Source organism: Neophocaena asiaeorientalis, unplaced genomic scaffold (assembly GCF_003031525.2).
Source record: "Neophocaena asiaeorientalis asiaeorientalis breed wild unplaced genomic scaffold, Neophocaena_asiaeorientalis_V1.1 scaffold960, whole genome shotgun sequence".
Lineage (NCBI taxonomy): Eukaryota > Metazoa > Chordata > Mammalia > Artiodactyla > Phocoenidae > Neophocaena > Neophocaena asiaeorientalis.
Genome location: NW_020173498.1, coordinates 34,416 through 48,091, shown reverse-complemented (window position 1 = coordinate 48,091; position 13,676 = coordinate 34,416). Strand labels below are relative to the sequence as shown.

Genomic DNA, 13,676 nt, shown 5'->3' with positions numbered 1-13,676 from the left:
GCTAGTAAAGCGTTCGGAGAAGGGGGATCTGGAATATTGATGTTTGAAGGCAATGAGATGATTCTTTTTTAAGTTGCTCGGGATGTTTTCCAAGCCCCTTTTCTCCCTCGCTGAGTAGAAAGTGCGATGACGTCAACCCACTCGGGGCCCCAGATCTACCCCAAGTGCTGGGACCCGCCGCCCAGGGATTGGGGTCGCGGGCTGGGAGGTGGATTGGTACCGTTAGTTCTACTTTTCAGCATTCACTTTACTGAATACACTACTGGTGGGAAAACAAACAAGTATGGATTTTGGTCTTTGAATTCATCCTGTTTTTCATATTTATAATAATATTGTAAAATATGCTGACATTTAAGGATTGTGGTCAAGTACATATAGGACCGTTAGCCCAAGCTAGATTTTTTTTTAAACCTCTTTGGAAGAGGTTAATAAAATTTTTAAAAATTATTCTTTGATTTTTGGGATGAAGTGAGCAGATGAGATGCTGTTATTTAGCATGTTTGTGAAAACGAGGTTGGTAGATCCAGGGATTACTTCTTGAAGAAAACGAGTAACAACCCATTACTCAATGTTTTGTAAATTTTCTTGTTGTTGCTGTTCAATCCTTGAAGTTTCAGTTTTAAGTCCTAGAGTCACCTTTTTTTTTTTTTGCGGTACGCGGGTCTCTCACTGCTGTGGCCTCTCCCGCTGCGGAGCACAGGCTCCGGGCGCGCAGGCTCAGCGGCCATAGCTCACGGGCCCAGCCGCTCCGCGGCATGTGGGATCTTCCCAGACCGGGGCACGAACCCATGTCCCCTGCATCGGCAGGCGGACTCTCAACCACTGCGCCACCAGGGAAGCCCAAGAGTCACTTTTAAAATTCATATAAGTCAGGAACATAAAGCTTAAACTCATGACTGGGCTTGAAACGCACTCTGAAAAACTTTATTTTCCAAGCTCTCATTCTAAAAACCGCTCATCAATTCAAAGTCTTTTTTATAGTTGCTATTATAGAGTTTAAATTTATTTTTTTGTGATCATTTATTACAGTGATGTTTGCTTCCTGTAATAGTTTGTATTTGTCAGAGGCAGTGTTAAGGAAGGTTGGATAAAGCTTTTGGTTTTTTTTTTTATTATTTTTTTTGTTTTGGTGTTTTTTTTAAGGTAGTGTCTTAGATCTATAATCACTGGCATGAATGAACAAAAAGCTTTGTTCAGGAAAACAATATGAACCTTTATTTTAAAACTTAATGCATTTCTTTGAAATAAAAAATTTTTTTAAATCTCTTTTTGTACACAGGAGAAGGAAGTTCCTTTGCAGTCTGTTCAGGAGAAGGATGGGAGCGGCATGGCACAGGGTGCTTTCTATGTAAAGATCGAGTTTGTATTCTTTGTGTGCTCTCTCTAGTTCTGTGTTTCCTGTGCTGTCAGCATACTTTTTCCTCCAGTTGCTCAACAAGAGGCAGAAGAATCCTCTTCTCCTACTTCCCTAATCTCTCACATCTAGTTTATCACCACGTCTTGTCAATTTTGCCTTTGATTACCCTACTAATATCCTAATCTATTTTGTACCTAGCACTGTTCTAGGTGGAGGTAGACAGTATTGAACAAAACAGACACAATTCTTGCTTTCATAGAGCTTTCAGCCTGGCAGAGAGTCAGAGACAGATTAGGAACAAAAGTAAGGTAGTAGGAAGAAAAGGAACGGGGTGTTGTGATGGAGAATAATTGCTGGGGGAGGGAGGCACTTGACTAACTTTAGGTCCTGGAAGACCTACCTACTTGAAAAGATGATACTGAAGCTGAGATCTGAGGGGTGACAAGGAGCCAGAATGGTAAGTGGTGGGGAGAAGCAGTCGAGGCATAGAACAGCCAGTGCAAAGGCCCTGAGGCGAGGAAGAGCTTGACTTATTCTAGGACTCAGCAGGGCAGTCAGGCAGGAGAAGCTGACAGAGATCAAATCGTGCAGAGCCTTGCAGACCGAGGCAAAGGGTTTGGATTTGTTCTGAGTATAGAGAAGCCAGGCAGAGTTTTAAGTAGGAAGAAGCCTGAACTGCTGAGTCAGAGAATCTGAGTGTGAATCTCAGCTGTGTGACCTCATACAGCCTTGCTATTATTATCCCCAGATAAAGAGTCTAACGGCTAGATTGGTGGTGGGGATTAACATCTGCAGAACACTTAACCCACTTGGCTCAAAAAAGCTTACTGTATGGTAACTTAAAAAATCTGTTTAAATGTTTAATTTCAAATGCTGTCTCATTATTTAAATCAATACTAAGAAAAAGTGGAACTTCAGGCTGTATGTAGTAAAATGACTCCTTATTAAAAGAATATTGTAATTTAGCCTGTAGAACTGGACTGCATTTTAAAAATACCTTTTGTAGCACAGATATTTAAGAATGTATCTTATTCAAATATATATATACACATACACACTTAGAAATAGGTCTTAACAAGCTTTCAGGCAGAAAAGTTCAATTTCATTCATCATGGCAATTTGCATATTAATTGCTTTTAACTGTAATTATTACTGTTGAATCCATTTTCTTCTATTATGATCATTTATGTAACTTAATAAGTGATAATAGGCTTGAATTTTATAGTGTTTAGAATTTCTAGCATTACTGAGGTTAAAGTCTTTACCCACAGATACCTGTAATTCAGGTGTAGTTTTCCTTAAGTCAGCGGTTCTCGAAGTTTAGCATGATGAAAATCACCTGACGGGCCCTGCTCCCAGAGTTTGACTCCTAACAAGTCCCCAGGTGACGCCCGTGCTGCTGGCGGTCCAGGAGACACATTTTGCCAACTACTGTCTTAAGACAACAAAATCATTGTCTACGTGATTACTGTTCAAGATATAACTCTCTATATTTCCCTTCTATTTCTGCACTGAATTATTATTGATAATGATAGAAATATTACTGTGAAATAAATGTTCTTGGGGAAAAATAGTAATTTGCGTACTATCAACTTTCCAGCTTCAGTCACTTATTACTAATGCATTGCATGATGAAGGATTTCAGAAAATAAAAGAATATTTTCGACAGAGAGAGCGCCACGTTCCTCAAAAATATAATAATCTTTTGTTACACCATCTTGACAGATCAATAAATAAGGCAAGTGAGTTGTTTTTTTGCTCTGTAACCAGAATGCCAATGTGTAACTATATGTAAGGTTTTTAACTTAGTGTGGTCTAATCCCAAGGAGCTGGATAAAAATGAATTTCTGTGTGCTTCACTGTTGCTGAAATGTGTTCAGCGATTCTTCATTGATGGCCTCAAAGAAGATGAGCCTTTGCTTATTCAGCAGGGACTGATCCCAAAGATAAGTGTCATCTTTTCGTTTTGTATGGATTTGGGTAACTTAAAGAACTAGAGAGGATTCAGTTGCCTAGTTTGGTATTTTATGTTCCTTTGAAATCAAATTTGAAAAGGGATCGGCACCAGTGCTTGTTGCCTACATCCAATCAAAAATTAAGTTCCACATATGTTTCCTGATGTATGGGGTGGGCAGGGCACTTTGGGGAGTGTACAGGAATAAGTCGGACACGGCCCTCTCCTCCCTTCGACAAGCCAGTGCAGTAATAGTATGTTTTTTATTAGTGAATTTAACTTGGAGATATAGGATGGAGAGAGTGGACTGTTACACACTCCCCTATAACTATGTTAATAAACGTTATCAACAACATTGGACCTGGATAAATTATCAAATACTTCCCCTAGCCACAGCCCACTTTCCAACTTTCTAAAATCCTAGTTGAGTCTGAAAAAAATGCCAAAATACTTTTTGCTTATTCTAAGTCACCCCAGTTACGCAATTCTGACCTGTTCTTAATTAATCAGGAGGTAACAACATGCGTGCCTTAATAATGGCATCTGGAAGCAAAGCAGAGTTTGCAAAGTCTCTTGCTGCATTTCTCTTTTTTCATGATAAGATTTGCAGCCCTGTGATTGATTATTGGTGAGAACATGAGGGCAGAAGGGTGAGCTGGCTGCCATTAAATATCTGATTTACCCCCTGGACTTTAGTACCTGAAGTTTATCAAGATCAGGTTGGGCAAAGGAAATGTCTCTGTCCTTTTTCACTTTAAAATGCCTCTAATTATGGGACTGCCCCTCCACGGGGGAGAGAGAGTAAATTCCAGGCTTTCCTAACTTCTCTCAGGAACTTTAAAATTGTTTGCGGCTAGGGTAGGGTGTGGGTGGGAGTGTAAATCTCAGGACTGTATTTATGCAAGCCGTGTATATTTCATTTTGAATTATATATTTCATTTAGCCCCATCTAACTCCCTGATACACTTAGGCAGATAACAGGAAGCAGGGAAAAAGAGCAATAACTCCAAAGGAAATGGGGCAGGGATGTCCCAGGGGTACTTTGGAGCCTTAAGCTGATTTGGGGGGATGAATTGGGATCTGCTCCAAACCGAAATTCCTTTTGAGGCTTAAGAATGCCATCCCAAGGTTGAAAGTGTCAGATCAAGTCTCCACTGGAATTTTGAAACCAAACAGGAATTTCTACATCCCACTGGAATTCTAGCTGGTGATGGAAATGCCATAGCCATAATTTAAACACATTCTAAAGCATGTACTATTAATTCCTGTAGGTTTTGGTCAAGGAGAGTAGATTGATATTATCAAAGTGGATGGGATACTAGATTCTACACTTCTAAAGCCCACTGTGTTTGCAGGCTCAACATGAAGTGTGCTGGGAAGTTATTCTCCATAGAATAAGAATTTCCTACAGAAAGGAACATATTTGGCCCTGTACTTGAAGATCCAGAAGGATTAACTTGTCCTTTACCATACGCTTAATGAGTAACAGCTATTGCATCTGTCAGTAACCATCTGGCTTCTGGCAATGACGCAGCTGTGAGGGCAGCTGGTATATGGGTTACCATGTATGATCACGGCACATAAATGGCTTCAGAGTGACCTCCTAGTACAAGTCTTGATCAAGTAATGTGGCATTTTCCCCAGTTCTCTGAATCTATACTCAGCCAGTGTACTTTGGTGGGCTAGGAGGGGGACAGGATTTGGGGGCATAAATAGAATAGTGACAGAAATGTATTTAAAAGCATAGAATTTTGAGTATGAACATGGGGAGGGAGAAAATGTCACCTTAGCGGTGGGTTTTGCTGTGTAGAGGGACATTTCTTCCCTTGGGCTGTTGGAGAAAGGTTTGCTTCAGGAGGTGGATGATTCAATCAAATGCAAATATTTGTCTGATTTGAGATAAAAGAAACATTGCCTAGTGACTTCCAAACCTTGCTGTACCTTAGAATCACCTGGAGATACGCTGCGTGGGTCCCATCACCAGAGATTCTGATTTTCTGGATCCACGACGGGTCCCACGCATCAGGGCATTTCAGAGCTCCCCACGTTTTCCTAACGTGCAGCCAAGATGGAGAGCCGATGGGTTTGTCCATGGTCTTCAGCTGGTACCTTGGGTTCCTGGCTATAAAGTGGACAAAGTTTCCAAGGCCCCACTCCTATAGGAGTTGCTCATCACAAACTCATGTCACTAACTTCTTGGTCAACTGATGACTTCTAACTAGGATTTTTTCTTTCTTTCTTTTTTTTTTTTTTGTTAAGAGTGACTAGCCTCAAAAAAGACGGTCCAAAGATGGCCTTCGCTTTATTGAATAAGTATGTTCTAGGAAGGTTTATGTAAGTTAATTTTAAATCACACCAGTTCTAGCAATGTAATATGAACTTGGATATATGTTCCTATGGGGAAAAAATCTCCAATTAGCTGGAAGCTTTTGACGAAAGGAAGGTGGCCAGGCCTGAGGCCTGTGTACCGTACTAGCATACTTCTGGAGCACTTTCTAAAATCTGCATGTCCTTTGATATGTGATGACTTGTTTTCTACAGCCTCCCAGGCAACAGGAATTTCTCCTGTGTAGACAAGGCTCATTTATCTCTTAACCACTCACTGCCCCCTTTACAAGCCTTTCTAGTGTTGATGATCCTGGCAAAGTCTCCAGTTCTTGCTGGTATGTGAGAACTTGTTGCAACTCTGTAGCAGTCTGATTCCATTCTGGAGTGTTCTAGATGGGGGCCTCAGAACCAGGCCTAAGTGAAATGGAAAAGGGTCTTTAAAATGATAGAACTCTGTTGTGAAATTTTATCGAACGAGCAGTAGCTATTCGGTCATAGAGGTTGCATCAGTGTTTCTTCTCTTGTGTACATGGTTTCCTGGTTTGAAAGAACAACAGGATTTCTGACCATGACAGACCTAGCCTCGGACACATATCTGATTAATGTGACAGAAGACTTTTTTGACACAGCCTTGGTAAGGATGAGGTTGGATGCTTTACTGAGCAGATACCATTGGTAATTTGTAGGAATCTTCAAGTTGTTCATAAAACTTGTGTTTTTCTAAGATGTGGGTTTTACTAAAAGACTCTCATATTTTATTATTAGAAATATTATATGAAATAGTAACAAATGTATATAACCAATGTTATAGAAAAATGAGGTGATTTATTTTCAAATATATTATTCACCTGATTGGAGGTGATAGGCTGATTTTAATAAAGTAATTGAAAGTCAAATAGGATTTCTCTAAATTTCTTTTCTACTGTAGTTAAAGTCAACTCCTGCCTGTTAGAGAATTATCAGCATTAGCACGTTGATGTTACAGATTATAATGCTTTTTAAAAATAATACGAGCTTCACTTTTTTCTTTCTTTTTATTAGATTATTTCCAGAACTAGTAGTAAAGGTAAGTGTATTATGTACTACTAATTGGCTGTTATTAATAGAATATTAATACCTTTCATTAATAGAATATTCCTGTTTAGAGAAAATAATATTTATCTAAATGATATATAAAAGTGAAGTGGGTTTAACTATTATATTTGCATTAATTGGCCATCTTATGGTATTCAGATTGTGATGCTGAAATGAATTTTGTTGGAAAGTGTGTCTCATTTGCCTGCAGTGAGTCTTTATTTAGCTGCTCCTGCCACCGTTTGGCCATTTAGCTCCAATCAGGGATGGAGAGCCACTTCCGTCATTCCAAAACAGCAAAAGTTAGCTATTACTGATTTAACTTGGAGCCGATTATCATGCCTTTCTCTGTCTTTCAAGAGCTCAAAACGTAGACAGTTTGGAGGTTAGGGCGATGATGTTGTTCAGTGTGGCTCATGTTAAAGGTAACCCAACAAACACTTTGAATTATGAAACTGTGGATTCAAAGATGCACAGAAATCGGGGCCATCTTAAAATGCATATGTCTGCTCCCTATCGTCCACCTTTTTATTTTTCTTTTGAAAAGCTGTTATTAAATTGACACTACATTCTACAGTGGATGGTATCTTGTAAATTGAGGACATTTAGTACTAGAAGCTTAAGTGTGATGGTGCTTGGTTGATTTTTAAAAAGAGGTCTCCATAATCTAAGTCAGCAGATCCAAATACTTGCAAGTCAGTTTTTTCTGGACTTCATAAGTGATCGTTCCTGTCTCTAAAGTTGGTTGATAAAATACCCAGTGGTAAAAACTACTTTGAATTTTAAAAAATAAGCTTTGATCGATTTACAACAGTGTGTGTGCACTGCATATTGGAAAAAAAATACATATGAGAGAGATCTGTTGAGCCTATAGCTGTTGCTTGGACCACTTAATAGGTTCATATAGTCCCTGCAATCACTTCATTGTCCCAAATGGAGGAAACACTGCTCTAGGTGACTGTATTAGTCAGCTCATGCTGCCATAACAAAATACTACGGGCTGAGTGGCTTAAACAACAGAAACTTATTTTCTCACCGTTCCTGGCTTGCAGAAAGCCACCTTCTTGCTGTGTCTTCACGTGGGTAGAGAGTAAGCTGCTCTCTGGCATCCTGTAAAGGCACTAATCTCATTATGAGGGCCCCACTCTCATGACCTCACCTTACTGTATGTGTTTCATTTTTATGATTCCTTTGTTTTGTGCTTTGCTATATGGATTATATTTTCTTTCACTGTTTGCTCCTCTCTAGTGATTTGAATGGCTTATGTCCTAGTTTTATTCTTCTGGTTGTTACTCTTAATTTAATTATCAACATCAACATGAGAGTGCCAAAATGATAGCACCTATTTCTTCTTTATGTATGGCAAGGAATTCAACATGTCTTTATTCCTCCTCCATTTTCTAGCCAGATTTATTTAATTCAATCCAGGGTTTTAGTCCTGTATTTTATATATATATATATATATATATATATATATATGTCTTTGTAAATAGTATTTGCTCTTTGCCTTGTATTGCAACCTTATTTACAGTAGTTATTTAGGGCTCACTACCAGCTTGTTTATGGCCTGATGTTCTCATTCTTGAGTTCTTTATTCTGCTTTGTCTCCATCTGCTGTAATACATTTTGAAGAGGTTATTAGGGTTTGTGGGTGGAACATGGTCAGTGCTTTTTATCATTTGAGAGTGTTCCTGTGGCTTTTATCCAATATAACTCTTGCTTTGCAGAGTCCAGAGTTTCCCCTCAAAACTGTTTCACTGTCTTATGTTGAGTGTTGTAAGCACATGCACACGTGTTGTTTTATGTTCTTCATGAGTTGTTTTGAAATCAGATCTTACTTTAGCTTGGGAAATTTTATTCTTTGATAATTTTATCAGTTAGAGCAGGGCTTCTCAACTTTGGCAATATTGGCACTTTGGTCGGGTTGGATGACTCTTTGTTTGGGGGGGCTGTCCTATACATTATAGAATGTTTAGCAGCATCCCTGGCCTTTACCCACTAGACGTCGATAGCAGTCCCTGCTACTCCCCCAGTTGTGACAGCATCTCCAAATATTGCAAGAGTGCCGTAGGGGAGCAAAAATCCCCTCTAGTTGCAAACTGCTGAGTTAAAGTGCTTTCAGTATGTGTAACAGGATATCTAGTTCAAACAGTCTTAAGTGCTAAAGATGACTTAATTTGCTGAAGGAACTAAAAAGTCAGAGACAGGAAGTTTCAGGAGCAGTTTGGCTGTAGCTAGGCTCTGTTTCCTGCAGTTCTTTCTATTTTGCCTCCTCCGAGTCTTGTCTTTGAGCTCAAGTTGGTCTCCCTTGGTGGTTGCAAGATGGCAGCCAGCAACCAGAGCCGTTCTTCCTGGTTCACGTCTGGGGGAGAAACGTTCACTTTCCTCAAGCGGCAGAAGAAAGCCCTAGCTTGGCTCTGCTTGTGTCCCCCCACCTCCACCCCCTTAATGAACCGATCACTGTGAAAAGATGAATGGGATGCCCCTGCATCGTTTAAGCCAATGAGGATCCAGCCCTGGAGCTAGTTAGTCCCACCCAAGAGCATAATTGTTCCATCAGAGAGGAGGTGGGAAAGGACGATTACAGTTACTCTTTCTATTCTCTTCTAAGATTATCTATTATTCATCCATTGCATCTTTTTTTTTGTCTTCACATCTTTTTCCCACTCGTTTTTTCCTGTGTACTCTGAGAACAATTGCTACTTTTTTTTCTTGGAAACCGATGCTTTAACTAATTCTGCTCTCATTGCTTCCACTATGGACTTCAGTTCTGCTCTCTCATCTTTGCTTCCTTGAAACCCGTGGGTGGTGGTGATCTACCTCTGCTCTCAGATTCATTCCTCTCTGCCTTCCTCTCTCTCTACTTTGCATAGAACAGTTTCCTAGGCTTTTTAACCAACTGGTTGCCGCCAGGTTTAGCGAATGACAGGAAATTGGAGGTAGGAAGGCCATTTCTCCCGCTCCCTTCTGCTGAGGTGCTATCTCTGGGAGTGACTGCATAGTTCCTGTGACTCTTGCTTATTTATGGCTACAGCATTTGCTAGGTGACCTTCATTCCTGGGATCTGGTAATACCACTTCCTCCCCGTGGCTTTCCAGGGATGTATAGGGGGTGGTAGTGGCTACCTATGTTTTTGTAACTAATTCCCTGTATTAAATTCTCTCAGATTGAAATATCTAGAATGGCTTAGATTTTCATATTACTTATTTCTTTCTCACTTCTGTGTTCATCTTATACTGTTGCCTTCTCTTACAAATCTAATTTTTTATTTCATAGAATTCACATTCTTTTGAGTTTTGAGATGATAAACCAGATGCTTTTGATTTGGCTTCCCGGCTTTTCTATCATCTTTTATTTCCTGAAGCAAGCATTTTTCAAAGTCACTTTTTTGCTACCTCTTAACTTATTATGCTCCTTCCTTTTGCATAGGGCTATGTTTGTTAGTTTCTCTTTACTACTCTTTAAGTGAAAAGGTCGAATGACATCTGATACTTGCTGGTTAACAGAGTGCATAAATGTCTCTAGGGTCCCCTGCTGTCCACCTGGGTCACCTGGGCTCTGTTACAATCTCTCTCTCAAGTTCTAAGCCGGCAGGCAAGTTTTGGGCTCAGCCCCTGGCCATGTTTCTTGTTTCCAGAAATCATTCAGCAGTATCAATGTGGCTTTTTTGGACTGAAGAGGGATCTTTTTAAAATTTCTACTCCCTGATTTGGATTCCCACAATTTCATGAGTTATATGGGGATTAAAAAGTATGCAGTGTGGTTAAAAGAAAAAAAATTCACATATCCAAATTGCACCTCTGAACCTATCAAAGTGACGTTAGGACTTTACCATGAGTTTTTGCAGTATACACTACCACTGTCATATCTAAACACAATGCATAAATGAAATAATAAAGGTTTTTTGTTTAATGAGCATAAAGCATTACCACATACCTTGTTTTGTTACTACGTTCTGACGTAAGTAGCCATTGAAGTTTCTATGATTAAGCTATTTAACAAAGACCAACGCTTTACTTGAAAATTCTTGCTTCTGTTAGCATAAGGCCATTATAAAATTTTTCTTTCTATAAAATACACAAATGTAAGAAATGCACAGAAACAGTGGGAAAGTGTGTGCAGGAGCTGCCCTTGCACATCGTTCATTCTGGACAAAAAAGTAGCTTTGCCTGAGATGCAGTGAACACAAACAGTCACACTTTGCACGTACTGCTGCTGTTTACCTCAGTGGGCGTCTATGCCGTGCAAATCGATTGTGGCCTGGGGGTGTCTCTAGATCTTGAAGCAGGCTGTGATTTGTCCCTTGCTCAGACTACATCATTTCTGAAATGTTTACCACCCATGGCTGTTCTTCCTGCTATGTAGGAGTCCTTTCCTTATTCTTTTGTAGCATCAGTTTGATTCTTTGAAAATTCTGCTTTCAGGGAAAAGTCAGATGTTGGGTTCCTTCATATTTACCTTAGGATTTCTGGTGACAGAAGAGAGTGTAAATCGTTTGATCCAGCAGGAGGTGAGTTGCAAATAGTGCTGGTAGCAGTTGCCCTGGACCCCGTGGAGAAGCTCGTGCCCGGGTCTCCGTTTTGTTTCTTCCTTGTGAAAACCTTCCCCAACTCCCAACAGGCACTGAGGACCTTGAACAGCCTTCTGCAAGCTGTACCTCGGGAGGAGAGAAAACAACTTGTCTCGTCGGAAGGCTCGTGTCGTCTTATGTACGTGACCTTGGCCTGATTAGGTGGTGATGTAAAGGCAAAATCTTTCTGGGTTGTGGCACCTCAGTCTTCGTTCTCCTTGGGTGTTTGGGGTTGTTGGGTTGTTTTTTTTCCCCCCATCGAATTTGTGCGGTGAAATGCTTTCTCAGGCTATAGATTATTTTTCATTGTGAATGTGAACCGGATTAGTGACTCATGGGAGAATGTTAAGAGTACAGGCTGTGGTGCCAGACCTCAGGCTTCAAATCCTAGTTTGGCCACTTAGGCTGGTTGCTCCTCTAGAGCACAGTCTTAGCTCACTACACCTCAGTCCACTCATCTGTAAAATGGAGTCAACGTTAATGCTGGTCAATAGTTACCGCACAGGTCGAATCAGGCAATCCATTGGAAGCCATTAGCACATTACCTGGTAGAGAGCAAACGCTCAAAGGTTACCAGCTCTTACCTATATCACTAGGGCATGTATTGCTTTTCAGGGGATGGATTTGGGGGCTTTTGGTGACCCACTCACAAGTATGTAGTTCCTGGGACATAGAAATTTGGAGAGAAGGTTGTAGTGTGTGACCATGGGAAGCACAACACCAGCACCCTGTTTTGAAATCTGAACCTAAACCCGTGACTGTGTGCTGACCACCAACCAGCATCGGTGACATCCCTGTGGCACACCATCATTCGAGGGACATGCAGCCATGACTAGCAAGAGGCAGGGTGACCCAGTTTATCATGGTGTAGACCTGAAAGACGTGATTGGTGAGCATGGAGCTCATCATGTTTGTCCATTTAATTTGTCTTTGCAGGATGCAGTGTTTTCTCTTAATGTTTCCTACAAAGTATTCATTGAATAGATTAGTTAATCATTACCCTTAGTGGTGTACTTAGATCTGGAGAGAAGGCGACCTGATGTTTGCTCCTAAGTCTTCAAACTAATGCAGTGGTCCTGCCTTACTGTTTGAGTGTTCTAGTCTAGTTCTTGAGTGTTCTGTACTTCAAGTCAAATGTAAAATCTGCAAACGTAAAAGTAAGCAGAACTCTCAGTGGTGCTGTTCTAAGGCTTCTATTTAATTGTGACAAATCAATCCATTCATTATGAGAAACTGAACTACTACAAGATTTCTTAAATCCATTCTTTAGCATGAGAGTTATTTCAGATATTAAAAAATCAACATCAACACTTGTTAGCATTTAACTGAAATTCTTAAGTGAATATGCAACATGGGAGTCTGTGTTAATTACAATAATGTGATAACTTAATCCCATTACATCTCTAACTTAAATTTATCAGTTTTTAAAGTAAGTTCCAAAAGCTTATAGGAAAGACCTACAGCACCTACTGTATCATTTCTTCCAGGTGTCAAACTATGTGTTAAAAAAAAAGAAAAAGAAAAAGAGGGTATGCATCCTCACAGGCTGGTGAGGTGACTGTAAAATTCCAGGATCTTAGCATTTGATGAAGCCTCAGAGATCATCAAATTATAATTCACTTTACAGAGGGAGAAATAGAACCTCAGAATGTATAGTAGCTCTAGCTTCTTTGTAAAAAGTATATGTAAGTCATTAATATATAAACTTGACAATTTTTCCAAAAAAATGTATTTGTGACATTGAGGAAATTTTGACAATGAATTTGAAATACTTTCAAACATGTACATCTTGGATTAAAATTTTAATGCCAATATAGTAGAGTTTTACTTATGTTCATCTCAGTAAAATGAAATTTATCTAAATGTTTCAGGAAAGACCTTGCAAGGACAATCTTGACTGTGGGTGGTAAGAAGTATTAAGAATTTTAAATGTTAGAATGTTAAATATTGGACATTGGGGGTTTTATGGGCATCTTGGAACTATGGGGAATAAGTTACGGTCAAATTAAAAATAGAAGTTAGGATTTTTATATTTAATTTATGATGAAAGAGTTAAGCATGCTAAATCCATAAAGAATAATTAATGAATATTCCTTTACTCACCAATGAGCGTAGTCAAATTTGATCCTTTTTCCACATTTGCTTCAAATCCTTTTTTAAATAAATCAGAGTTACAGGTAAAGCCCCTGTGTCCAGATCCCCATCCAATTCCCCTCGCCATTCGTAGAGGTGATCCTTTGACTTGGATTTGTTTTTCATTTCCAAGAACATTTTTGTAGTTTTATGCTGTGTATTCACAAGCAACATATGTTATTGTTTTTGCAAATTTAAGTTTGCGTATCCAGCTGCAACCTGCTTTTTACCTTTAAAATTGTTTGAAATCTAAACATGTC

General features: G+C 39.6%; 1 protein-coding gene across 1 annotated transcript in view; it reads left to right on the top strand.

Annotated features, from left to right (window-relative positions):
- SYCP2L (synaptonemal complex protein 2 like) overlaps window positions 1–13,676 on the top strand; it is a 55,770-nt gene that overhangs the window by 16,506 nt on the left and 25,588 nt on the right. The window contains exons 4-10 of the mRNA XM_024747562.1: window positions 2,958–3,095; window positions 3,184–3,303; window positions 6,169–6,273; window positions 6,681–6,705; window positions 11,138–11,223; window positions 11,334–11,422; window positions 13,155–13,189. Coding sequence (XP_024603330.1) covers window positions 2,958–3,095; window positions 3,184–3,303; window positions 6,169–6,273; window positions 6,681–6,705; window positions 11,138–11,223; window positions 11,334–11,422; window positions 13,155–13,189 — 598 coding nt within the window. The remainder of the gene's footprint in view (window positions 1–2,957; window positions 3,096–3,183; window positions 3,304–6,168; window positions 6,274–6,680; window positions 6,706–11,137; window positions 11,224–11,333; window positions 11,423–13,154; window positions 13,190–13,676) is intronic.